The sequence below is a fragment of the Peromyscus leucopus genome, chromosome 5 (assembly GCF_004664715.2).
Source record: "Peromyscus leucopus breed LL Stock chromosome 5, UCI_PerLeu_2.1, whole genome shotgun sequence".
Lineage (NCBI taxonomy): Eukaryota > Metazoa > Chordata > Mammalia > Rodentia > Cricetidae > Peromyscus > Peromyscus leucopus.
This window is the reverse complement of record NC_051067.1, coordinates 134,449,438-134,476,357: the sequence shown is the minus strand read 5'-3', so window position 1 is coordinate 134,476,357 and position 26,920 is coordinate 134,449,438. Positions and strand designations below refer to the sequence as shown.

The window sequence follows — 26,920 nt, the reverse complement described above, 5'->3', positions numbered from 1 at the left end:
ATACCAGATAAAGATTTCAGATTACATAAATGTTAAATTACTTGAGCACCAATACAAAGGCCATTCTAAAAACTAACTAGTACTTGGCAACAGCTTTTGTGTGTTCACCATTTTTACATGTGGTTCTCTACTCCTCAAAGTTATCCTGTAAGGTGGTCAGAAGACTGTCGACACACCGAGACTCAAGTCCACCCAGGAAGGCTAAGTGACTTATCCAAGGACTGGTCTAGGTGCATTTTTAAAAAGCATATATTAACTGCTATTTAAGGTTCTAAATTATTAAACCAATTCATCCCAATACATAAAAAGACCAGAACTGAGAAAAATATCACCCCCAGGACATTTTAAATTGTTATGTGTATACCTGCTAATACAGAGGGGGCCATACTCCAAATGACTTCTTTCAGGAATCTGCTGCAAAATTCAGCAAGCTATGCCACAATGCGCATCCCAAGCTAAAGGAAGCCTTTTAAAGCTAACATGGTATTGTTCATGCCCGCACTCCTCCAGGCTGCACCCCCGACAGAATGCCCTGCCCTTGAAGCCAGCAAGTTTGCTGCTATCCGTTTACAACACAGACAGTGACTGCTGGATGACATTTACTTCCTGGGTCAAAGGGGCTGAGCTGGGCGCCCCGAAGTTTAACACTTACCACCACAGGCTTTAAGAAAGTTAGCAAAGCCTTCAGTCTGTGAACACGCTGAAGAGAACAGCACTGAGTAATCCATTGAAAGTAATTCTATGAAGGTAGTTAAATCAGTGACTTCCTTATAATCTAACTTACGCTCACCACAAAGTCATTGCTGCTTTTCCTCTTCTGCGACAGGGTCTTTCTTACCCTTCAGCCAAGGGTAGCTTCTGACCACACCCACCCCCTGCAGGACTACATGAGCCACCATGCCTAGCTTTAGAAGTAAGGTTTTAACAGTCCAAAGCTTACTTCATAAGTTACATGCACTCTCTTGTCTCTAAGTTATATTTTCATATCACCTGTGTACCCAGAAACAACTTGTTTTACTACCTAACTGTAATACAAAGTCTCATTTCCTTGTGTGTTATCTAATTCTAAGGAGTAGAGTCAGGATTTTCTTATGTGTAAGCAGAACACTTAACAAGTGCTTAAAGACACAACCAAATATTGTTATTTGTGTATTTACATGCTTCCCATAGCTGTTTCATCACCATTACTATTATTAAATACTGTGCCATGGAACACAAACTATATTTAAACAGTGATTTTAATTAAATTCTACTAATCAAAAAAATATAATTTGGTAGAAAATTTCAGTGCTGATCACAAATAACCCACAAAAATTCCTTTAGATATATAAGCCATTCATTTTTATCATAATTTCTTAAGAAAATGAAGTTGGGGGGGGAGTGGGAAGAAGGATGAGAGGATCCGTGGTTGGTATGTAAAATGAATAAAAAAAATTTTTACATAAAAGAAAAAGAAGTTGAGCTATAAACTGACCCCAAATATCAAACTGCAAAATACAATGGAAGTTAAACTCATGCCAAGACCCACTCCCTGCCACCATCACCATGGCTCTGTGCTGGTCTGAACAGCCTGTCTCTGGAAAACATGACATGACTACTGAGTGTACACTTTTACAGAAGTACTCCTTTACAGAACTTGGTTTCCAAATAAATATAGTAAAAGCTCTAGAAAAAAAAGTTAACAATACTTGAGGTAACCAGGCATGGCAGTTTTCCATGGGTCCCTTTGGTAGTTTCTTCTTCAGTCTCTTTCTGGGTTGCTTACTCATGTTTTTCAATTATTATCTCTTTATAGATTTATTTTAAAAATAACTGCCATACTGAGATAAAATCAAGAGTCTCCATTTGAAATTTCAAGAACAGCAGATATTAACCTTGAAGAAAGTATGAGCCTTCTCCTTCAAAAGACCACACAAAATGTTATGTGCTTGTCAAGGGAATTCACTAACTTCCAGAAGCTGTGTAATCTCCAAACCCCAGCTTAGACACCTTTACTCAGTGCAGAGGTGACTCCACACTCCTATAATCCCAGCACTCAGGAGGCAGATCTGAGTATCAGGGGTTTCATGGCAAGCCTCAGCTACCTGACAGGCTGTCTCAGATAACCAAAGATCATCTTGAAAAGTACCTTGGACAGACTGAAAGTGGAAACTGAACTTTATTTTCTCAAATTATCTTTGTGTCCAGACCTTTTGCTATCTAATGCAAAATGCCCCAATCTTCCCAATTCCTTCCTAATCCACACAATCCACAGTTTCTTATTTCTGCCTCTGCTACAATGGATATTTCACTTCATTTGTAAGACCATCGACAGGATGGAAAAATGAGCTGAATTTGAGAGTTTTAGATACAAGAGATAAACTTGGCTTAGCGTATTAAGGACAAAAAAGGTCGTCTTTCAAAAGGAACCCAGAGTTTCAAACTTATCACTCAAACTGTCAAACTTATTTTCAAGAAACTGAAAAACTTGATCTTGTAGAAAAACTAAATGTGGAGTTTTTATATTAGGAATATGTGCATATTTCCAATTTTTCCTTACCTTAAAAATTTTTTAGAAGAAAAAAACAAAACTGTCCATAAATCCTTTACTTGGGTGTGGTAATACTATATACCAGGCCGGAATGAAGGTGAGACAAGGCAGGGCTACCAGATTGTTGTGTCTACTTAGAATCCTATAAATCTATGGAGTTGGATTATGATAACTAGATTTCTACCAGTCACAAGAGACCACATGGCTAATATCAACGTGGTATCATTTGCATTCCAATTTTTTTCAACTATCCCAGCCAACCTAGTCTAGCCAGGAAACAGGCTAAGTCTCCAATCCTCATAAATGATGGCCTGTTCCTCTATGTCCCCCAGAAAAAGTTAAAATAGCTTAAAGTTGCCAAATACTATTTTAAATACAACTAGTTAAGATCTGCAAATGTTTCCATACAAGAAAACTGTTAAGTCCCAATTTTAGTCACTTAAGTCAGCTGTAACAAACCCATCCAATAGTGCGAAATCTCTTTGGAAAGGTACCCTCCAGTTATAAGTAAAACTGTGGCACTGTTCAGACCTTATAATGAAATTATTCTATATTTAAGAGATGCTAAATGATAACGGGTTACCCTCCTCTCATTTGTTTTATAAACATTTGTCTTCTTTTAGTCCCCACCCCCACCAGTGCCCACTTTTCTCATGAAGTTACTATTGTTTCCCTGGACTTTAAAATTTACAGGTGACTAAATACAAAATGTCCATTAACTGTTACTTTTTGACTTAGCAAGGTGCGCCTTATTACACTGTATCAATTGAAACAATTCCCCAACATTTACAATTTAGTCAAATATTTCAAGCACTACAACCCAGTTATTTTTCAGTTCTACATTAAAAAATGTTTTTAAATGGAGTGACAATGTTTTGCCCCCTCCCCCCAAGTTGGGGGGAGGTCATCATTTACGTAAACTCATTTCTTAAAAAATTAAGCATACCCAATTAGGCCAATACATTCATCTTGAAGGTACTGGCAATGGACCTGCACTTTACACAAGGTAACATTCTATCACTAAAGCAGGGCCTAGTCCTTTGCTTTTGTATTCATTTGAGGGCAGGGTCTTGATGAATTCCCTGGGCTGGCCTCAGCCTTCTGATTACAGATTTGTGCTACCAGGCTTAAGCTTTATTCAGTTTTATTAATGAAACTGGCAGAACAGGAGTACACTGAGAAATTTTCCTCCCAGTGCCATTAGATTTCTAAGCTGATATGATGGCCACCAACCTAATCCCAGCACCCAGGAGGCTGAGAAAGAAGGAGAGTGTGTTTGAGGCAAGCCTGGGCTACACAGGCAAATCAAGACCCAGATTTCCTTAACCACAAAAAATATTATAAAGGCAACAATTATATCCTTAAGTAGATACATCCCATACTACAATTCTGCAGATGTATGTTTATCATGAAATGCTCTTCTTATAAAGCAATGGGTAAGAACCTAGCCTCATCTAATTCTCTTGTGTCTAATTAGAATCCTATTAATACATGAAGTTGGATTATGATAAATATATTCTAGTTCTAAGAGTCTCAAGACTGAGACTAAATTGAGATGGTATTATTCCCTTTCTTAAAACATCAGTTCAGGCCCCGGGTTACAGGACCTGTCAGGAGGATGGGTCACATGCCCATGGCTGAACTTCACTCTTCTTTTTGCAAGTATAAAGTAGAACTCCAAATTACAACATGTTTGGCACTTTTCAATACTGCACACCATACTACTTTCAATACTGCGCTTACAGAGCCTGTCACTAGGACAGCAGCGGGACACACAGCATTGTGGAGCAGTTTGTTTACCAAGGACTTGACGTTCTTCTATCAAGAGATCTAGGCTTCACTCATACATAGTTTATGGTTGGCTGTGACTTGACAAATTCTAAACAGATGATGGAAAAAGGTACTCTAAAGGGAGAAAAAGAAATCCCCACATCTCACAAAAGTTGGGCTTTCAGCTGCTAAAACCCAGTGACAGTCACTGCACAATACCAAAACTGTTTGTGACCAAAATTATCTGTAAGTGTTAATATGCACGGACTGCCCCTTCAGTTGAACTCAGCTCTCGTTTTAGGTTGTAGCTCTTGGGACTGTCCAAGACTCAGATAAGCAAGACCTAACTCAGTTTCTAAAGTGTACTGTTGTGGGTCTTGCTCTTGCTTAATTAATGATTTCCCACCTTAGATGCACAAGAGCTACAAATCAATTCCTCAAGCAGGGTAACACCAGCACCCCCACTTGAAAGTAGTATCTGTAAAACTTATGTAGAGAAACAAAAATAAAACAAAAAGACAAGATTCTGCAGTCACAAGTACTTTAATTTTTTGAAAGAAAAAAAAAACAAACCACTTATTTTAAAAATAAACAAATGGCACCATTCTACTCTAAGTTGATACAAGTCAGTAAGGCGCACTGCTCTCCCAGCCAACACGCTGCTGAGAAGTCAGTACGCTGCCCCACATGACTCATCTACTACATACACTTAGCGCTCAGCTGTGAGGTTAAATTCAAGACCCTCCGCCCCAAAGGAACATTCGACTGTCAAAACTATTTTACTTTAAAAGGTTAAACAACCCAAGCAGTTTAAAGAGTTTTATTTTGAAAAACATTACAGAGAATCGAAAATTCTTACAGAACCAACAGAAGTATTACAGTACAGTTTTCCACAACAAAATTGGAGCACACAAGTCCATGGGAGTCCTCGACTTCCTTGAACTGTCAACAACACTGCACCCTGATTTAAGTGGCTGTACCTGGAAACCAACGTATGCAATCCCTTAGAAGTCATCAAGTTATAATGTTAGCGATCTGGGGGAAATGAGAGGAAGATTCTCTGATCTCTGTGTCCCGACCCAACTTCCACAGCAAGGTATAGGCCAGGGCTCTAGTAAATCATCTACTAGTTGTATAAACAATGTAATTACTGCAGCCCACCCAGTTAGGACAACTTAATATTAGGATGTCGGTGAAGAATTCACTCAACTTTAGCTTGGCTATTAATAATAAAGAAGCACCTTCTTTCAAGTTTTAGAGTTTTAACAAGTTATTGAACCGGGTCTTCTCTATCTTTACTTTGAAAGCAGGCGAATCTAAATTTCACTTAGAAGTAACTAAAAAGTTGCAGGCTTTGGGAGAGAGCTATGCGTTGTAAACAAATCTGCAACATTGTCTCAAAGATCAAAAAGTAGGGGAGACTTTTTTTTTCTTTCCCTTCCTTATCCGCCAGGATAACCGGCACTGCGGGTGGAAGCAAGAGTATCCCCGGAGTTTTAGTTTCTGCAGAAGTAAGGGCGCCTGGGCAGCCTAGGAGCACCCTCGGCATTTCCCTGCAGGAAGGGGAGAGAAATCAGCCTGAGCCCCTGAAGTCAACATGACAGGCCGCTCGGAGGCTCCACGTGGGGACTGCACCGAGCCCGCGGGGGGAAGTGCGCCCAGAGCCTGCGCCGCCGGCCGGCGGCCGCGGCGGCCCGGGAGCGCCACCCAGCGGCCCTGCGAGGCGCCTGCAGGCGCGGCCCACTCCCGGCTCGCCCGCTCGCTCGCTCGCTCGCTCGCACCCCCACCGCCGCCCAGCCCGCTTCCCTCTCCGGATGCACAAGGCCCAACCCAAGCACGGAGACCACAAAATGGCTGCCGGCGGCTCCGTCACGTGACCCCCTTTGTGCCTTTCGGGCCCCCGAACTCCGCGGGACCCGGGGACCAGTGGCCGGGGGGCGGCGGAAGGCCTTCGAGTGGGCCCCGCCAGGCCGCAGCGGGCCCGGGACCGAGCCCCGGGGAGGCGGGGGACCGGCCCCGGCCGGCGACCGAACGTCGGCGGCGGCGAGAAGATGGCGGCCATTTTGTGTGGGTCTGCTGCTCCGCCGCCGCCGCCGCCGCCGCCGCCGCCGCGGGCAGCGGAGGGCGCGGGCCTGGCGGCGGGTCGGACAGGGGAGTTAACACGTACCGACTCCTCTTCCTTCTCCATTCCGGTGGGCATCTGCGGCACGGCCCGGTTTATCGAGGCGTACTCGTGCAGGTCGGGCAGATCCTCACAGCGGAAGACCGGCAGCGGCTTCGAGGCGTCCAGCGCCCGCGCCCGGAACGACAGTTTACTCATCTCAGGCGCAGCAGATACCTCTCCGCTCTGGGGAAACGGCCCCGGCCAGCGGGATCATGGAGAACCGGGGTTTCGGTCTCCACTCGCCTGCCGCTGCCGGGGACTTGGGGGCGGAGCGCAAAGCCCGCCGTCCGGGCCCTGACACCAGCCGGGAGGGTGGGAGGCTGTGCCGCTCCGCGCCTCGCTCACTCGCTCTCTTCAATACGCCATGGCCAACATGGCGGACATTAAAACTCCACTGTGCGCTCTTCAGCCAACCCCAGCCATTCCCCACACTGCATCGCGCAGCGGCGCGGGCACGCGCGGGGGGGAGCGCGGGCTCGAGCGGGCGCCGGCGCGGCGCGGCGCGGCGCGGCACGGAGCGCGCGTCCCGCCAACCCCCGGCCCGCCGGCCCGCCGGCCTCGCCTCGCCTCTCGCCTCGCCTCGCCTCGCCGGCTCCGCCCGGCCGCCTCGCGCCCGCCCGCGCGGGCCTCGGACGGGCGAAGGTGCGACGAGCTCTCGGCGCCCCGCGCGGAGCCCTGGAGAGAGCCGCGGCCGCCAGGAGCGGCCGGGATGCTCGGGCCTGCGTCCCCGGCGCGGGCACCTGTCACCGCGGGGCTGGCCGCGCAGGGCGAGCGCAGCGCAGCGCAGCGCAGTGCGGGAGGTCCAGGGACTTAGAACTAAAAATGCACGTGAAATCACCGGCCGACTCTTAAGACAGACAAAACTTTTGAGTCATAATCCTTACCAGGCTCGGCATCAAATCAGTGGCCAATCTCCCATCCAAGGTTCTCTATAAATACTACTTATATATTCAGCTCCAAAGTAGCTCTTTCCCCCCCAACCCCAATCCTACATTTTATTCAACCCCTTTTAGTTTAACTGAAGCAAGCTGAATAATTACCGCAAATTGTAACAATCTTTGGTGCAACACTGTTTCCAAATCCCAGAGCCAGTCCCGTATTGCTAGCTAGCTGGAACATTTCTGCTGCCTTAGAAGAAACGTTACTTCAACGTAGACGGAGCTTCACACTCTAGCCATCTGTTCTCCCGGAAACTTTTATAAAATCGAATCAAAGACCTGTGGTGGTTCGGCGGCCACACCAGAAACAGGAGATGAAAAGTTAATTCACTAAGAAAAAATAAATGTGTTTATAAGACTTAATAATTTGGTTTGTATTAAACATGAAAATAAGTACTCAGATATCTCTTTTCAGTGAGATATTTTATAAACTGGGAAGGCTGTTGGGGTGGATTTTAAAAGTTTGGCGGCAAAATTTCAAATGTTCATCACGATTTTAAAAAACGTGTTATAAATCTGCTTTCTTCCCTGAGGGCTACCTAGTAAAAATAATCACTACTCTTAAATACAGGGTTTGATACGAACTGTTAATTAGTTTAGCGTGCACAGGCAAACTATCTCTGAGGTTTGTTGCTATGTAACATTAATTACAACCTTTGTCCTAAAAGGGCATACTTGGCTCCACTAGACCAGGGGCAAGCGGACAAGCAGAATACAGACTGCTGTTCTCCAAGATTATCCTAACACTCCAACACTGACCGCTCGTCTCTGCGAGGCAGCAGGACTCTTCACCTGCCTTTCCTCCAGCATCTCGGATCTAACTGCCTCTCCCGAGGAGGAAAACCAATGCTTATAATTGGAACTGGCAGAAGTGGTCTGCAGCCTAGGGTGAGGCTCTATTTAAGGATTCACAAAAGGTGTGGGAGATGATATCCCAGTGAGATCATGTAGCTAAGCATGGGTTATGGAAGGGGAGAAGAAACGGAGGGAGAAGGAGGGACAGACACATCTCAGAGCCATGGAGACCAACCATATCATATTCCTGGAACCCAAAGAACTGCCAGATCCACCATGGAACAAAACCCATATTTAGCCAGGTTCAACAGTCAGGGAAACATGGGCTAAACATTACAGTTGCAGTCCTCTGGCCTGTAATATTAGGCTACTGAAAATCCTTGTAGGAGAATTTATAGTTGGGGAACTGAAGATTTCAGAAGACAAAATAGTGTCTACTGAGTGAGCCAAGGGAATAAATTATTTTGATCTTCATTGAGATGACAACCTAAGGGCTCCCATGAAGGGATTTGGTAGCATGCACAAGGTCCTGGGTTCCAATCCCAGCAATATAAAACAGACTGACAAGCAGCTTGTGGATATATGCTTTCTACATCCTACATCAGCAGTAATGGACATGGCAGAAATAATTCTTCTGTTCTCTAAAAATTTTCAAATCATCCTTCACAACAAACTTGGATCTACATGCAAATCAGTGTGCCCTTTACATACAACATGCCTGCCAAGGAGCACCTGTCTTCCAATCAGTTCTCCATCCATCTCCTCGTATCCTAGACCCAACTCTCAGGTCCTTCCATGTTTCCCAGGGCCCAAAGGAGTTCCACTCCTCGGCTGCACTCACATTCACTTCATACCTCCTCGTCCCGAGAAGCAGGACAGAGTAATGAAGGCTCGGATCTAACTCTCAGTTCTTCTACTCAAAGATCCCTTAGGAGGAAAAACCACAAGCCCTGCACTACCCCCCCACCACCCCCGTTTTTCGAGACAGGGTTTCTCTGTGTAGATTTGCACCTTTCCTGGAACTCACTCTGTAGCCCAGGCTGGCCTCGAACTCGCAGAGATCCACCTGCCTCTGCCTCCCGTGCACCACCACTGCCCGGCGCACTGCACCACCTTTGACTCTCTCATCCATTTTTCTTTTTTACTTAAAGCTCCCCAGCAAAAGCTACATGAAATTCTCAATGCGGCAAAAATATACCAGTGCTACATGCTGAATACATTTCATTTTCCTCAAAAGGAAACATCTCCAGGAAGAGATTTGTGGTCAAAGAACTATAATTCACATCACAAATAGATACCGGACAAAGAGGTGATAAAGTGTAGAGGACATGAACAAGGGAGTGGTGAACCCAACGTAGTAGCCCAGGGAAATGCAAAAGAAAGCAGTCAGGGCAGGTGTGGCAGGACACACCTGGGATTCCAGCACTCAGGAGGCTGAAGCAGGAGGATAGCAGTGTTGCAACCAGCTTGGACTATAGAGGAGACCCTGTCTGTTCCCCCCCTTACCCCTAAAAAAAGTCAGCAACTTCTCTCCCTCCCCCCCACCCCCCCGTGGGTGTGGCAGCAGACAAGCTGATCAAACATCATAGACGGCAGCATGGGACTTGGTTCCCGAAAGATGGGGAATGAAATGGCAGAAGAAAGAAAGGCATTAGTGGAGGAGCTGAGCCGTATGAACTAGACAGAGGAGGAGCGACTGCCAGGCACTCAGGAAAATGGAAGTGACTCAGCCAGGGGACAGAGGGGGCTCCTGCAACAATCCTGGTAACTAGCGAGGAGAAGTGGTGGGAATTTGAATGGACAGCGTCGAAGCAGAGAGTAAAGAGATATGTAAGTCTCTTTGGAGTGGGATTACAGGTGCTCTTGCTGTTGGTTCTGAGATGGGGTCTTGATGTGTAGTCTAGGCTAGCCTGGAACTCACAATCCCCCTGCCTCTGCCTCGGGAGTGCTGGGATGCGAGTGTTGAGAGTCTGTTTGTTGCCCCCTGCTGTGAGATGCAAGGTTTAATCAATGGAAATAATAGTTACTTATAATATTACCACCCTGATATTAGGAGCACAGTTCAAGCTGTGCCTTTAGCAGGGCTTCGCAGTACACACCACAGGTCAACTTGCTGAAACCCAACTTCTACTCCATGTCCTCTTTACCCAAGTCATAAGTCTGTAATTGTTCCGTATTTTGCCCACAAGGAAAGCTTAAGTTGGTTCTAGGATGGGGGTCAAGACCTCCTGGGATGCTGCCAACATCACTTGTCATTACCCACGTCAAGCTCTTCACCGGTCAGTCTTACTAACTCCAGCAGTCAGCGCGGCGCTCCTACCTCTGGGTTTTTATTCATGCTTTTCTTCCTTCTTGTCCAGCTCTAGACTATCTTCAGAAATCCTATCTCACAAGAGTGTCTTGAATATTAAATGAAACAATATGAGAAATTGGCCTACAGAGAACAGTCCACAGATACAAGTCACTGCATTCGATGGCACCGAGAACAGAGAACTGATGGCCTCACACATCCTGGGCAAGAGTTCTATACTCAGCTTCATACATACTCTGCTCTTGTTTTTTTGAGATGTTTCCCCTACATATTTAGGTTGGTGTGAACTCCCCATCCTTCTGTCTCTGCCTCCAAGCGCTAGGATTACAGGTACATGCCACCAGATCGAGCTAAGACCAATTTTATTATCCTTCAAAATCCAACTTAACATCACTTCCTCCATGAAACTGACAACGTAATTCATCGAAACTCTACTTCCTAATCTGAAAACCAAACAGTTAGATGAACTCAACAGTCCTTAGGCCTCCATGGACCTCTCTCTCTCTGAAGTCAACTCCACTTTAAGACAGCAAGAACAATGCCCATCACTTCCTGCACATTTACCACACTTCCAGCAATGGAAAAGAGCTTGGCAAGAACTTCACTGCTTCCACAACGGCCCTATGTGACGCATCTGCAGGGTCAGAGAGGGCATGTGTGTGGCCTACAGTCATGAAGCTGGTGAGAGACAATAAGGGGGTTAGAATACAATCTCTCGTTACCTGACTTTAGAGGGGGAGTCTCAGAAATAAGATGTAAGTGGGGAGGGAGAACATAAAACGGGGGAGGAGGGACGGTGGGTGCAAAGAGCTAGCTGGGTGTCGTTCTTTGGGAAGGTGGAAGAGACATGGATGTGTTTGTACTGAAGGCAAAGAGTGGCACAGATGGCCTGGCTTCAGGGCAACCTTCTCACGCCTAAGAAGACAAGAAGGCAGGAATGCAGAGGAATACAAGGAGTTCAATTCTTTGATAGGACAGCAGGATTAAATGTCATACTGCCAGGTCAGTTAGCAGGACTCCAGCTTCCTCATTCCTGTAAGCACTTAATAAATATTTACCAAATACTTGATTCAGACTTAGGTCCGAGCTGGCGGTGCTAGAGAAATGAGAAAACACCGTATGTATAGCCTCTCAAAGGGAGATGCTACTATTGCATTTGATTGGGGAAATAGGAAAATAAATCTTGAAGTAAGAATGGGCTAAATGAGAATGCTGGTGTCGAGAGCACTGTGCAAGAGCAGTGGTACTGAGGGGACGTGTTTTACTTAAGGCAGTAATTTCCCTTACCTTGTTGTTTTTTATTTTCATAATAAGTCACACAGAAATGGCAGTAAGTAATTCTTCCAACATAACACAGAATTTAGACTGAGTACCCTTTATGATGTGTTGGGGTTTTTTAAACCTAGAAAACACTAGAAAGGAAATGTTACAGTTTATATGGCAATATATTTAATAGAGTATCCCAGAAATCATATCTGCATGTGATTTACACCTACAATTTTAAAACTTTAAGAAGTGATTTCACCAATATAGACATTAAAAATAAATCTCATCCATCCCATCTTATTGTGTAAAGTACATTCTAAAGTTATAGAAAACCTACTTACCACCACACAGATTTTGTCAAAATTCAGAACTTCTATCCCTCTAAGGGTGAGTGAATTTGACAGTCTTTAAGACGTGTCCCTTCAGGTCCTATAGGCCATGGGTTTTTTGCTCACCCCACAGGCAGGCAGCTGAGCCCTTGGATTGCATTTTAATGAGGAGTCCACCTGTTATAGTGGGAGAAGTGGAGGAAAGCCCAAGTTGGAAACCACTGAAACTTGAGCTTGAATAGCAGTGACCTAGTGTTTAACCGAGAAACCAGAATTCTTTTCTATGTCATGGATCTGAACAACTAGGTGGGCCAGAAGAATAAAATTCCATCTAAAAAATTATTTTAAAATGTAAGAATTAAACTGTCTATCTTCAAAATATTTGGCAGAGTGTATCTCAAGTGAGTTGTGTTAATTACTGTAAACTCATTCATCCTGCTCCGGGGCTCACGTGAGGCTTGGAGTTCAGGAAGGACCAGTAGGCAGTCCGAACAGGAGGAAGACCCTGAGCTTCAGAGAACAAGTCTCAAGCACCTTACAATCCTGGGCAGATGGGACTGCCAACCTGTGCACCATTTCCCAAGGAACACACATGTGAGTCAACAAGGCACAGTCCAGGAGGGGACAGGGGGTGAGATCTGAAGGAACAGAAAAGCAGCCAGTAAAGCGGTGACCAATGCGAATGATCACACAGGTGGGCTGGTGGGAGATGAGCGAGCATTCGAGAAAGTGCTGAAACACCAAATTGCATTCGCTTCCTCAACAGCATGCAATTTTCTTCTAGTTTCTTTTTAACCCTGGGTGCAGAATTATCTTTCCTGCCATCCAATAAGTTAACTTTAGTGAAATGGAGCGCTGTTTTTCACTGTGTCCATTTTCACTGACGCTGTGAGTAACATGGCCTGCATAAGCACTCTGCATCCAGTTCCTCGTCACCTCCACAGGAGGGAAGAGAAAGTGAAGATTCCAAACCTATGGAGTAAGATTACAGGTGACAGAGATGAGTCACAGAGCAAGAGGAGAAGAGTGCAGAGGATGGAGCCCCAGGGAACGCCCGGGAGTCCAGACAGCGGGGGAAGAAGGGCCAGGGAAAGGACTAGAAGAGAGAGAGTTGGGAGAAGCTTGGAGACAAGATGAGCTCATCAGGAGAACAAAGGAAGGAGCTGGTCACCAGAGAGGAGAGGATCATTTCCATAGGGTGCTGTGGGCAAACAGGCTGGGGAGTTAACAAGCGGGCTGGAGGAATGACCGGCTGTGGTACCTGGAGCACCTTAGTCATCCATTGGCAGGCCAAAGCCAAGCAAAATTTCCACTCATTTCCAAGTGCCCTCCTATAACGATTTTCTTCACATTTATATATTTCTCTGTTGTTGGAGGGGAGGCATTGCCACGGCCCATGTATAGAGGTCAGAGGTCAGGACTCTCTCCAGCTGTGGATCCTGGACACTGAACTCAGGTTGTCAGGCTGGGCAGCAAGCACTCTTCATAGCCACTGAGCCAGGAGCCACTGGCCCTGCCCTCCAATTAGACTTTTGTAGTTTGTTGTCCTTATAGTTTGAATTTGAAATGTCCCTCACAGGCTCATGGATCTGAACACTTGGGCTCAGCCAGTGGTGCTGTTTTGGGAAACCGTAGACCCTTGCAGACATGGAGTCTAGCTGGCAGACATAAGCCTTACTGGCCTTTTGAGGATTCTACGCTAGTCTTGACCCCAGTGTGGCTCTCTGCTTCCGGGCAGTGCCATGGAAGAAGCCCCTGCTACCATGAATTCAGCCATGCCTTCACCACAAGACTGGCCTTTCTCTTTCGACTGTTCTTCCCCTAAGTGCTCTGTCTGCTATTCTGTTACAGCAACAAGGAAAGTAACTAATTCATTCACCTGCCAAAAGGAATTGACGATTAAGTATCAGTCCAGGTTGAGGCCCCAGCCTGAGGCTCTCAGAATTCACCCACATGGCTCCCTTACATGAAAAGGACGCATTCCTCTCAGGCATGCATTTTGTACATCCTCCTTCTGGGTTCAAAGATGCAGGAGCTGCTGCACCAAAGACCAGTCTGCCTCCGGGAATCACAGACAGAGGTAGAATTCACATCCGGATCTGATTTCCGGAGTTCTGACTTTCCCAAACACAGGACACATAAGGCCAAAGCCATGACAATGGTACTGTGTTGCCCCTTGAGATGTGGTAACATATTTGTTTAATTGATTTATTCACAAGGTTAACATTTTGGTGTTTTCATCTCTGCCAATCTTTTCGGGCTTGCTTTGTTAGTTTTGGGTTTACTTTTTCCTTTGCTTGTTTTACATTGTCAGAAAAACACTACATATTCTTGATAAAACTACTGCTATCTGTTTTATGGTCTTTGTATCTCCATACATTTTTTGGTTGTTCCCTTATTACTAAATATTCTTTTAAAAGCATTTGATTATTTTTCGGACAGGGTCTCACTATGTAGCCCAAGCTGACCTCAAACTTGCTACCCCCTGACACAGTAACCCACTACTGCTATGTTCAGCCTAATAGTATGCACCATAGTTTTCTTAAGCATTATCCTTTTTAGGGACCCTTCCTGTACACTGACTCTTGTTTACTATAAAGAACACAGATACCCAGACGTGGTGGTGAGCATCTTTAATCCCAGCACTCAGGAGGCAAAGACAGGAGGATCTCTGAGAGTTCAAGGTCAGCCTGAGCTACAGCGTGAGTTTCAGGACAGCCGGGACCATAGAGAACTGTCTCAACAAACAAACACATATAATCTTAATAGGACACTTATGATTAAAAAAATGACTTAAAAGTTTCATGGTTGAAGACCGAAAAGAATGAATGTGTGTGGTTCTTTGAATAAAGATGATTCTGTGTCTATAAAAATTAAGGTTGACAACAGTTTTTCATCTTGAGTAAAAAAACTTGGTCTTAAATACTAACATTTCTTTCCAGATATTAATTTGGCATTTTCCAAAAGTATGTTTTTATAACACACCAGTACAGATACTCTAAGACAAGAGCTATCTTAGTTATATAAAAAACCAGCAGGGCTGGATGCCTAGCTCCATGGGAGAACACTAGCCTAGCATGCTAAAGACCATAGGCTCCACCCTTAGCACTGAAGAAATCAATGAATACATGAACTTATAAGCCTGGAAAATTACTATAGATTACACCTTGCCCTTTAAAAAGTTGTGGGTTCATGATGTATAGGTTCAGGGGCAACCTGCAGAAAGAAACCGTATGCTTAATACAATGTATCTCAAATGTAGCTGTGCTTAATACAATGTATCTCAAATGTAGCTGTACTTAATACAATGTATCTCAAATGTAGCTGTGCTTAATACAATGTATCTCAAATGCAGCTGTACTTAATACAATGTATCTCAAATGCAGCTGTACTTAATACAATGTATCTCAAATGTACCTGAATGTACCTATAGCACACTTTGGCAAATTCTAGTCAAGACAACTCAAAGAAACAGAAAATCTCTAACCACATTATGCATCTAATTATCTAAGATGCCTGAAACACAAACTTTGAAAGAGCTTGAAGATCTATATAGCCATAAAGGATTATATTTATTACCACTGGCTAAGAGTTTTTAAGAACTATTTTTTTAATTATGTGGGTATGTATGAAGAATGTGTAGATCCCCTGAAGTTGGAGTTAGAGGTGGCTATGAGTCACCCCACGTGGGAAGTGGGAACTGAACTGGGGTCCTCTGCAAGAGCGGCAGGTGGAACTGCTGAGCATCTCTTCAGAGCCTGATTAAGATTTTTATCCTAATAATAAACAATGGTAAGCAAAGAACCGGACAGAATTCCTACAGAAACTAGAGAAGATCACTACTGCTCCACTCCACAATAAAGCTCTCTATCTAAAAAAGTTCAGCTTTGTTTGATCCTCAAAACTCAAGAGTGAACTCTGGTTGGAAATTGCCAAAGCCCTTAGTGCTGTTCTTTGATGACATACTTCATGCAAAAAGAGTGCCCTGAGCCAGCTCCTTTTTTTCTCTTTTTTTCTTTCTTTCTTTTCTGAGTCAAGGTCTCACTCCAGGCTAGCCTAGAACTTCACCATACAGCCCAGGCTGGCTTCAAACTAGTGATCCTCCTGCATCAGCCTTCCCAGCGCTGCGATTATAGATATGTGTCACCTTCACAGGACCCATCTCTAAAGGACGTCTGTATCATACTTACTTTACTTTTCCCAGCTTTATTTTTATTCCTTGTTGCTGCCAGGGAACCAAACCTGGACCTCACGCATGCCAGGCAAGCATCCTATCCACGTCCAAGCCACGCCCACAGCTCTGCAGTTTACTTTCTGTGTGCTTGGCATGAAAGGTAACAGTGTTTGTAAGGGCCTCAACTCCTTTAAGTAAGGAAACAATAAAAACCCTCAAACCAAACACCTACATGATATTTTACAGAACCGGTGTACGAAAGCCCGGTATTTTCATAGTCTACAGGGGTAGACTGTCTCCTTTAATTCTTTTCCATTTAACAGATGCACACCATTCAGGCGAGGAAGGCTTGTACAAGGAACACCTCCCCTGCTCTCTTCACCTCACTGTCAGGTTGTCCAGTGACTGCTCGAGCTCCAATGGCCCAAAGCTTCCAAGAGTTACCAGGGGGAAACTGCCCAGCTACTGTTTGCCCCAAATGGTTAAGTAAGGGTTTACATTCAAAACACCCATAGGACCTGGAGAGGACAGTAGCTTCCTGGGTTGAAGATCTGGATCCCAATCTAATATCTACTATTTACCATGACTCTTCTGGGTTCAGCCCTAAGTGTCCTTGAAAGGCTTGTGTGCAGAAACCTCAGTTCCCAAGACAGCATCAGAGGTGGATGCTGGGATACTGACCCTGAGCTCAATGATTGACAAGACATTCATAGACTTGGGAGGGAAGGGGTTCTGCTGTCAAAGTGAACTCTTTCTCTCCCTCCCTCTGCTTCCTGACAGCCATTAGGTGAGCAGCTAAGCCCCATTACATGCTCCCAACCACATGGTACACAGCCTGCCACTGACAAGTTACCACGGGCCACAACCTCAAACATGTGAGCCAAAGTAGATCTTTGCTGCTGATTTTCTCAAGCATTCTGTGATATCCCCAGTTGACTGACACAATGGAACTACAGAAATGATTCTTTTCTGAGTGGGAAGACTTTAGATGAGCAGTCTAAGGAATGAACTCTTGGTCTCTCTCCTCGTAGGCAATTATCCAGAACAAATGAGATAATAGTACAGTGAGAACCATCTCTACAAATTCCAAAGTGCCATACCAATATAAGGATGAGCAGATGAGTCCATTCAGTTTCAAAAGGGTAGCTGGGAAGGGAGGGCATGCAGCCCTCAGAACAACACAGTAGAGCATAAAATCTACGGCCCGTTCAGTGCTCCCAATTAATCACAAAGGATTTAGCTGCTAGAAGGTTCTTCACCCAGTTTCCTTTCATACAAAACCTTTAAAACCATTTTACTTATTTTAAAAGTCTTTTCTTCTTCTTTTTAATTTATTTGGCCATAGTTCATCATTGGGCTTTAGAGAATGTTCAAATCAGGCCCATTATTCCATAACTGCTAGACCAGATTTATACTAACCTTTCCAGTCCTTCTTTCCCTTGAAGAAAACTGTAAACCTAGGCCTTAGCACAAATTGCAAAGTCTCTCTCTCTCTCTCCCCCTCCCTCCCTCCCTCTCTCTCCCCCTCTCTCTCTCTCTCTTCCCCCCCCTCTCTCCTCTCCCTTCACCTCCCTCTCCATCAATCTCTGTCTCTCTGTCTTCTTCACTAAGGATGGATCCCAGGGCTTTGTCATGCTAGGCATTCTGTATCTCTAGGAAGAGTTAGTTCCTGGATACCACCTCCTATTCGAGGCAACGTTAATGCACACACACTGAATACACACACACTTCTCCATACCAGGCTTTGGGAAATGCCTGCGTGCACTGCCCCTTTCTAGTCTTCCTTGTCTCAAGACAACTCTCTCTATCTTTGTTTTCTGGAGTTCTTCCAATGCTTTTTCCAGATAATTTAAAGTTCACGGTCTACTGGAAGAACAGTGGTTCTTAAGCATCAACTGTGAACAGACTCTGTACAATTGTCTTTCTTAAAATTCTTAATTCTCGGTGGGAATAAAATAAATAATTTTTTTGGTAAGTCTAAAAGAAGAGCATGGGGCTGGAGGGATGGCTCAGTGGTTAAGAACACTGGCTGTTCTTCCAGAGGACCCATGATTCCTGCGTTAACGAGTTAGTGAGGAAAGGGCTTTGTTGTAAAAGAGAATGCTCTTCCTCCCTCTCCCCATGCTTCCTGACAGCCAGGAGGTAGGCAGCTTAGCTCCATCACACACTCTCTGCCATGACGTCATGCCTCGCCACAGGCCTAAGCCACCACTGAGTCAAGTGCCACTCCCAGCACCCACGTGATAGTTCAAAACCACGTAAAACGCCACTCAAGTGACCTGACGCCCTCTCCTGGCCGTTTTAGGCACTGCATGCATGTAGGGCACAGACACAGGCAAAAATAAAGAAAAAAAACTGTTTAAAAGAGCATGATTTCATGATACTGCCTCCTCCTGTTGTGTTTCAATGACTTGTCTTAAAAAGAAGAAGGCATTTTCAGACATGTGATGTTTTTTTAGAACTGACTCACAAATAAGCTAAAAATTAATCCATAACGATCATGGTTATCGAGGAGCATCTTCTTTTAAAGGAACGAGGTTCCAATGTCCTGTTGCCAGCCAGCTGTGCGATCTCTGCCCTCTCCCTGTGTTGCTGGGCACCAAACCCAAAGCCTTGTTCATGCCACACCAGTGCTCTGCACTGAGCTACAAACACCCACGGCCCGATTCTGACCTCCATCTCCTGGCTCCCTGTCCTCTGCTCTGAAGACGATGAATTCTTGGTGATGACCCTTCAATTTTCTGACTACCTCTATTCTCCCACAGTTCATAGAAAAATAATATATGAAAAAAAAATTAAATATTGAAAAAGCTAAGTCAAGACAAGTCTTTGAGAAGCCAAGCCCATGCTCTCAAATGTACCTTACTTTCTGTGAGTACCTTTTTCTTCTAACCTTTGTGTTCACACCTATATTAAAATACTTTAAAGAAAACCTCCAACTCTGGTTCATTAAAAAAGAAGAAGGAAAGCTAATCAAAGATGTTCAAGGGCGAGTGAGGTAGCCTTGTGGGTGGAGTACTCACCATGGGGGGGGGCCTTGATGACTTGAGCTCCACCTTGGGAGCCCACCTAAAGGCAAAGGTGAGAACCAGATCCACAAGGCTGTCCTCTGACCTCCACACATGGGTCAGGACTCCCCCCAACCCCCCAAACAATAATAATGAGTAAAACATTTAAAAAGCTTTTGAGATCTGCGATTTGTAATGAAACTATGCTTTCAGTATTTTCTGATAGTATGTATATCTGTGTGGTAGACAAAGGCAAGTTTAGAGTTTTAAGAGTCCATTAAATAAAATCCTGAGAGATGCTTCAGGGCCAGGGTGACCGAATCAAGGGAGAGAGGGTGCATTAGGAAAACCTAACACTTGACAGCTGACCAAAGCGTTTTCTTTTCTTTTTTTCTTCATCACTGGGGATCCAAATCAGTGCCTCTTGCATGCTGAGTACTCATCCTGCCCCACAAAAGGCTCCTACAGGACAGCTGGATGAGGCTTTGTACTGTGTGATCAAATGTGACTTGAGGGCTCCAAGCAGCTTACAAACAATCATTAAAACTGGAAAAGAAGGATGCAGGATTAAATGAAAAGAAAGACGAAGACTTCATAACAAAGGCTGACACGGTAATGATTCAAAAAATAGTCTGGGGAGGGGAAAAAAAATCTACAACTAGTGTGATAGTCTTCCTGAAAAAGGATGGAGAATTTCCTTGTAGCAGGTTTAGAAAATAATTAACACAAGAGTAAGTCAAGAACCAAACAATGACAGAAACACTCCAGGCACCTGAGCAATCTGAAGTGTTACATGTATAGAGAATCAATTTAAGTCGGCACAAAAAGCTTGATCATGTTTTATATAACTGAGCTTTTCTGATCTGATTTGTTTACCAAGCCCTATCCCAGGCCAGCTTTGTGTTACAAACCACAGGAGAGAACAAAGGAAAGGATGTTTTTGACCTTGGTCAATTTATTTCCTGTTCACATAAACAGCCTACGCTATTTTTATACCCTATTTTGAAAGGTACCGTTTGTTGTCTTTATGCTTCCAGATTACAAAATTATTTATTGAAACAAAATATGGGTAGTAGTTCATAAATCTACAAAGTAATGTATTTATATCTAGCTTAGGCCAAAAGTATATTTACTGTTTCTGGTTCTCGTTAATAAAATTGGAAATCAATATCCAATAATCACAGAACAGTGCAGCCCTAATTAATTTGGTCTTTTAAAGAGATAAATGAGGTGTATCAATACACATAGAAGGCAGTAACATATAAGGCGGTGAAACAGAAACAAGGTGCAGCGTGCAAGGGCAAATTACAGCCTGCAAACGCGGGCCGGGTGCTGAGAATCGGGGGTGGGGGGTGGGGGGGGGGGGGTGCTCGCAGAGAGGGAGGGTGGAGGGAGGCAGAGAGGGAATTCCAAACTCAAGTGGGCTTCACTTAATGCTGTGTTGACAAAGGCAAATTGCAACATATAAAAAGGGTGTTGATGAGGAAGGTGAGAGGGTTCAGGGGATAAGGGCACTCACTGGCTGGGCAAGCCTGGCAGACGACCTGAGCTGACTCCTGGAACCCACGAGGTGCAAGGAGAGTCCTTGGACTTCCGTGTGCACACCATTGCACGCAAATTTGCAGGTGCAGTCATGCGTGCTACACACACACACACACACACACACACACACACACACACACACAGGTGTATAAAATAATTTTTAAAGGTATATGAGGAAACTTTCATTCTTTTACAGCTACCATCACTAATTAGTCAAACATTTAAAAAGCTAGCACAAGGTGAATTTCGGCGGTAGTATTTGAGTAAATTTATTGCAGACAATTTTAAATGTAGACATTATGAAAAGTTTCACTCAAAGTCCAACAGATGGTGGCCACGGTGGCAAATGACTATCAGTGCACTTGAGGAGGCTGAGGGTGGAAGAAATGGAGTTTGAGCTGCAAAGTGAGATGCTGTATAAAACAGCCAAGAATAACTCCAAAAACTTGCACAGTTACATGTTTGAAAATTTAAAATTCTATGTACTACTTAGGTAAAATAAAATGAACATTCAAGTTTAAAATGAAATGGTGTGTTTGGTTTTGAGACAGATTCCCATGCCATTCAAGCTGGCCTGAGCCTCTGATTATCATCATGCCTCTGCTGGGATCAGGGTATGAGCCAGTACATCTGGCTTAATTCATTATTCCACCGCAGTTTTATTTTCCAGAGTGACTGTGCCCATTCACTGTCTTTTAACAGTGTTGCTGAATACTGGAAAAATGAAAGATCTGGGGCTGGAGAGATAGCTCAGCTGTTAAGAGAGCGCACTGTCCTTCTAGAAGACCTGATTACAGTTGCCAGCACCCACATCAGGTAGTTCACAAGCATCTGTAACTCCAGTTCCAGGGAACTGGACGCCCTCTTTTGGCCTCTAAGAGCAATTGCATTCATATGTAAATCCCCCCCCATACATGTATACATAAAAAGAAAAGAAAATCCACTTTAAAAGGCAAAATCTTAGAATCATGTGAATGTATGCTTTCCAGTTGAAACACACTTGTGTGAAGCTCTGGGTTCCTATACACTGAAGAGGAAATGATGCCCAGAACGTTTTCTGTCCTCTAAGATAAACATCTATGCTGCTCTGCCATTAGCCTATCACAGTTAAGCTAGTGTTTTACTACTTGTTGATTTCTATTTATTCTGAGGAAGAGACTGAAAGTGTTAATGTAAGTTGTATTAGAAATATACACTCACAGTTGACAAATGTTAAAGAGACAAGCTACAAATTCCATCAACTTTTTGGTGCCTGCACGCTGTCCCCTGCTGCCCTGTGCCTGTTCACTAAAACCGTCTTCAACTTTCTTCCCACCTCTTCACTCCCAGTCAAAGCTGGCCAGAGACTGAGACTGCGGAATGTGGAAGCTTTCCTTCCGAAGACGGCCGGCTGGTAGCCAGCAGATGATAACACCCAGAGGCAGTTTCCCCCTCTTTAGTGGGTTAACATCTGGACTGTTCCGGAGGTACTGAGTTCTAGGTTCCAAGCGCCACCCCACTGTGTTCTAGTTCTTTCCAGAGGCCTTGTGCGTCCCTGTGTCTTAACCTAGGCTCACATTGCTTTCTTTACCTCACATGGCATGTCCGCTGGTCCATTTCTGCGAGTGCAAAGTCCGCCCAACACACAGGGCTCCGGTCAAAGCTGCCTCCTCTAGAGTTTATCCCCTTCCCAAAGCCTGTCCTTGCTGCTTTCTCTTTAAACCACAGTTGTTTTGTTTGTTTGTTCGTTTGTTTTGTTTCTTCTGGAGCTGAGGATCGAACCCAGGGCCTTGTGCTTGCTAGGCAAGCGCTTTACCACTGAGCTAAAGCCCCAACCCCTTGTTTTGTTTTTTAAATGTGGTAGAAGTTCAGTGAAGATTTGCTTAATAGGTGAAAAGGAGATGATACAGAAACTCTTGAAAAGTCTGTTTCATTCACTGGTGTGTGTGTGTGTGTGTGTGTGTGTGTGTGTGTGTGTGTGTGTGTGTGTGTCTGTGTGTGTGTGTGGTGCCTGCACATTAAGTCTGTGCAGGTGAGCATCCAAGAGTGCAAATGCAGAGCCCAAAGCAATATGTCGTGTGTCTTCCTTGATCACTCTCCGTCTTACTGACTTGAGACAGGGTCTCTGGCTGAAGAAGAAACTCGGCTCTGGTGCTGGACTGGCTGGATCAAGCTGTCTCCAGCCCCCAACATTATATAAGCATGCGCGGCCTTTTCACCTGAGTGTTGTGGATTCGAACCCAGACCTCCGGCTTGTAGCACAAGCGCTCCTACCACTGAAGCATCTTCCCAGTCCCTCGCTGACTTTTAACAAAGCCCCTGGAGAAGGCAGCACTCCAGCCCAGCAGCCGTTCTAACACCGAGAATCCATGTGTTTAAATGAGGCCACGGGCGTGAGGGTGGGGACTGGGCTTGACCCAGGGCCTCACATAAGGTAAGCAACCGCTGAGCGAAGTTCTCAGCTGCGGGGCGATCTTCTAATGCCCATCTTATCTCCTAGAGTTGGGATCTCAAGTTTCTTACAGTTATTAAAGATTTGGGGTCATGGTGGTGCTATGTGCAGATGGTGGAGCCTTTATAGAGGAGGTTGGGCCAAGTGGGAAGACTTCAGATCACTGGGGGCAGTCTCATGGGGAAAGATAGGGCCACATTCCCTCATCCTCTTTTGCTTACTGGCCATGACGTGGGTCTGCTCTGCCCCAGATCTCCATCACCACTTGGCGCCACAACACAGTGATAGGTCTCTAAGGACAGACCAGAAAGAACCTCTAAAGCTGAGGCAGTAACTCTTCTGTCTTTACAAGTTCATTATCTCAGATAACTTGTTGCAGTGATCATGGAAAAGCATGGAAAGGCGTTTTGATCTCCGCAGTCAGAAAGCGAGTGCAGAGAAGGTATTGGGTGCGTAGGTGCTCCGAACGCATTAACTCACTGTTCTCACGGCGCTAACATGAGGTAGCAGTGCCACCTGTCACAAGACACCCAGGGGCTGGGTGATGATCTAACTGGTCTAACATAATCCAGGTGTAAAGGGTGCAGCTCAGAATGCAGGTGAGTATGCTCAGGGGTGATTCATTTGTAGAGCATCCTCAGCTGGAAGGGAAGGGGTCTGGTTGGCTTTTCTGTATTACCCTGTTAACTGGGGCTCTCTGGATATAGGGCCATAGAGTCAAACAAACCCCCGTGAGACCTCTGGAGCCCACCAGGTATGTGTCGCATCTGCAAGAGCTAGCGGTTTTACATGACAGAAGGTGAAGCCATGTGGCATCCTGTCATGTTGAAAAGTCTCTGAGGCTTAGATATAAAAGACTATTTTATATTCTAAAAGATTAAGAAATACAAAAATCTAAATATCTGTCCGTGGAGTCACCTGTGTGAGGACCATAAAATTCTAATCCAAACTGAGTATGGTGGCACACGACTGAGGCAGGAGGTTCACGGTTTGAGGTTATCCTGGGCTACATAATGAGAACATGTCTCAGACTATCCAAAACAAAATAAAATTTAAGAACGATTTTAATCTTCCTTAAAAATAGGTAAAGGCAGGTCAATGTCTAACTGAAATATGCTCCTGGAATATCTTTTATTTGTTTGTTTGTTTGTTTGTTTGTTTTTAATCACATGCTTTAATGAGCCCTGGGAAGTAATTTTTTTAAAAAAAAATGATTTATTTATTTGCATTGATGAGTCTGTGTTAAGGTGCTAGATCTCCTGGAACTGGAATTACAGAAAGTTGTGAGCTGCCATGTGGGTGCTGGGAATTGAACTCAGGTCTTCTGAAGAGCAGCCAGTGTTCTTAACCACGGAGCCATCTCTCCAGCCCCGGAATACCTTTTCAATAAACTTGAACACAAGGGAAACCCAGTGTGGCTCAGCAAGCCCCCGACAAGGGTGTAGCTGTCTTGTAACTAAAATCTCTGCTTATCAAACCCCAGCTGCTTGCAAGTCACCTGGGAGGCAACTCCCAGGGTCTGTACACGAGGGTGTAACTGTCCCCTTAGTAGCTAGCATGCCACAAGCCAGAATGACTTAGAATGCACAGTAGAAAAGTATAGTGATGACTTCACTTTTTGAAACAGGGTCTCATGTGGCTAGCCTTGAACTCACTATGTAGCTGAGGTAGTCCTTGAATGCCTAACCTTTCTCAAGTGCTAGAATTACAGGCAAGTGTCTCCACGCCTAGCTCCTAGGTGATTTCACTGAAAAGAGCTGTACTGGTTAAGAACAATGGACTGGGTGGAGAGGAGGTCAGCCCACTACACTTTTAAGCAGAACATCTACTTAAGTTTGTGAGTCTCTCCCCTGGCTAAAGTCTGTGTGGCCCGTGGGCTGTCCACTTTCTGTTTCCCTTCACACAACAGGCTCGAGTGTGCAGTTTTTCTCCATTTATTTTAGCTCTCCTAGGAGAGGGATATCTAGCTACTAGAAAGGGTAGCAGCACTGGTCCACTGACAGCCGTTCCCAGAGTTTGGCTTCGTGGCTTGTTTCAATAGTTATGAATCTACTGATCTAACTGAGAGATCCTCGGTCTCTAGCTACATTGCAGAGGTCATGAATAGCTGTGGAAATGCTATGCCCAGCTCGATACAGATCAATAAACTCAGAATCTCCTGAGGTGAGACCTAGGCATGCTTTTGCAAGTTTCTAGGTGACCCACATGTAGACAGAAGGCTGGGAGTGTAGCCCAGACATGAAGTGCCTGTTTAGCAAGCCCAAGGCTCTGGCTTCCGTCCTCAGCACCACACACGTGAATAGACACATGCACACACATGGGCGGCACTGAGAAGTACTGGGGTAAGAGTATGAGCCAGCCATAAGTGTGGAGGGTCCAGATACACTCTGGAACAGGGCTACCCAAGAGAGCCTTCTAGAACATCAGAAATGTCTCATAGTCTGTGCTCTGCCTCGTACAGAAGTAACTAAGTAACCACTTGGAATGCAGACAGTATGACTGAGAAACTGGAACTTCAAAGTTTAAATAAATTCCAATTTAAGTATATATAGATACATATAGCAAGGGGCTAGTGCAGTGGAGAACCACAGCCCTTGAGTTTTATGCCATTTTAAAGGAGCCGAGTCTGTTACTAAATGTGTACTGAATGATGATGATGATGATGATGGTGGTGGTGGTGGTGTGTGTATGTGTGTGTGTGTGTGTGTGTGTGTGTGTGTGTGTGTGTGTGTGTGCAGGCACTGTGTCCTACATGAGGAGGTCAGAGGACAATTTGGGAGAATAAGTTCTCTCTCCCTCTGCCATGTAAGTCCCAGGAATTGGCCTCAGGTCATGAGACTTAGCTGCAAGCACCTTGAACCGCTGATTCTTTTAGGTTCTAGGCCACACTACTCACACCTCTTTGAAGTTCTTCACACCATTTTCCTGACAAGAACTCCAGCTGAAGGAAGGACAGACCGAAGGTTATACTGGCTTCTGAGGAAGATAAGGACCGTGAATTAGCTTCTTCCCCCTCCACCATTCAGTTAGGGGGAAAAAAAAAGTGAAGGTCTTCAGAACTAGATGTTCTTTAAGTCCTGTAGTTTAATAATGGAGAAGTGGGGTGATTAAACTCTGGGGAAAGTCCTCTTCAATCCTTGGCATAATACAGTGCTTTCCAGCTGGGGGTTGTGCCTTGGAAGATCTAGAGTTTCCAGTGATCTGTGGTGACAGCCTGAGTTCCAGGGCTAAAAATAGGTCACCGGCAATGACAGCTTCCCTCTCTCAGGCACTTGGAAACGGAGTCCTATCAATGAATGGGGTTATTCATGGTTGGTGGGATACGAGACCTAGAAGAGCCAGGAACATGGCATGGACAGAGAACTCTTCCCACGGTAACTTCCTACCGCATAGAACAAAACCGTGTTTACCTGATTTCCAAAATGACTGGTGAATTGTGAGTTGCTTTTTTGAAATTCTAAAATGCTTTTTAATTTAACAAAGTTTGAGAGAGCAAGAATGCATTGATAAAACTTAGTAGCAATCCAGACCAGGATACTTACCCACTGCCACGTTTTTAAAATATGCAGCACAAGCATGTGAATTGCAATCAAATAAATTTCAACTGTGAAATCAACACCCGTCAAGTCTTTGTCAACTATCACTTTCAGTAAGGCCACCCT

At 44.8% G+C, this 26,920-nt stretch overlaps 1 protein-coding gene across 4 annotated transcripts in view; it reads right to left on the bottom strand.

Moving 5' to 3' along the window:
• The window catches only part of Epc1 (enhancer of polycomb homolog 1), an 86,311-nt gene that overhangs the window by 51,631 nt on the left and 7,760 nt on the right, over positions 1 to 26,920 (bottom strand). For 2 of the 4 annotated variants that reach the window (XM_028873028.2, XM_028873037.2), the window contains exon 1: positions 6,468 to 6,923. The exons of 1 other annotated variant lie outside the window; for it this stretch is intronic. In XM_028873028.2, the coding sequence (XP_028728861.1) occupies positions 6,468 to 6,620 (153 nt within the window). In that variant the 5' untranslated portion in view covers positions 6,621 to 6,923. Of the gene's footprint in view, positions 1 to 6,467; positions 6,925 to 26,920 lie in introns of those variants that run through there. One more of the 4 variants, XM_037206388.1, reaches the window with a different exon arrangement.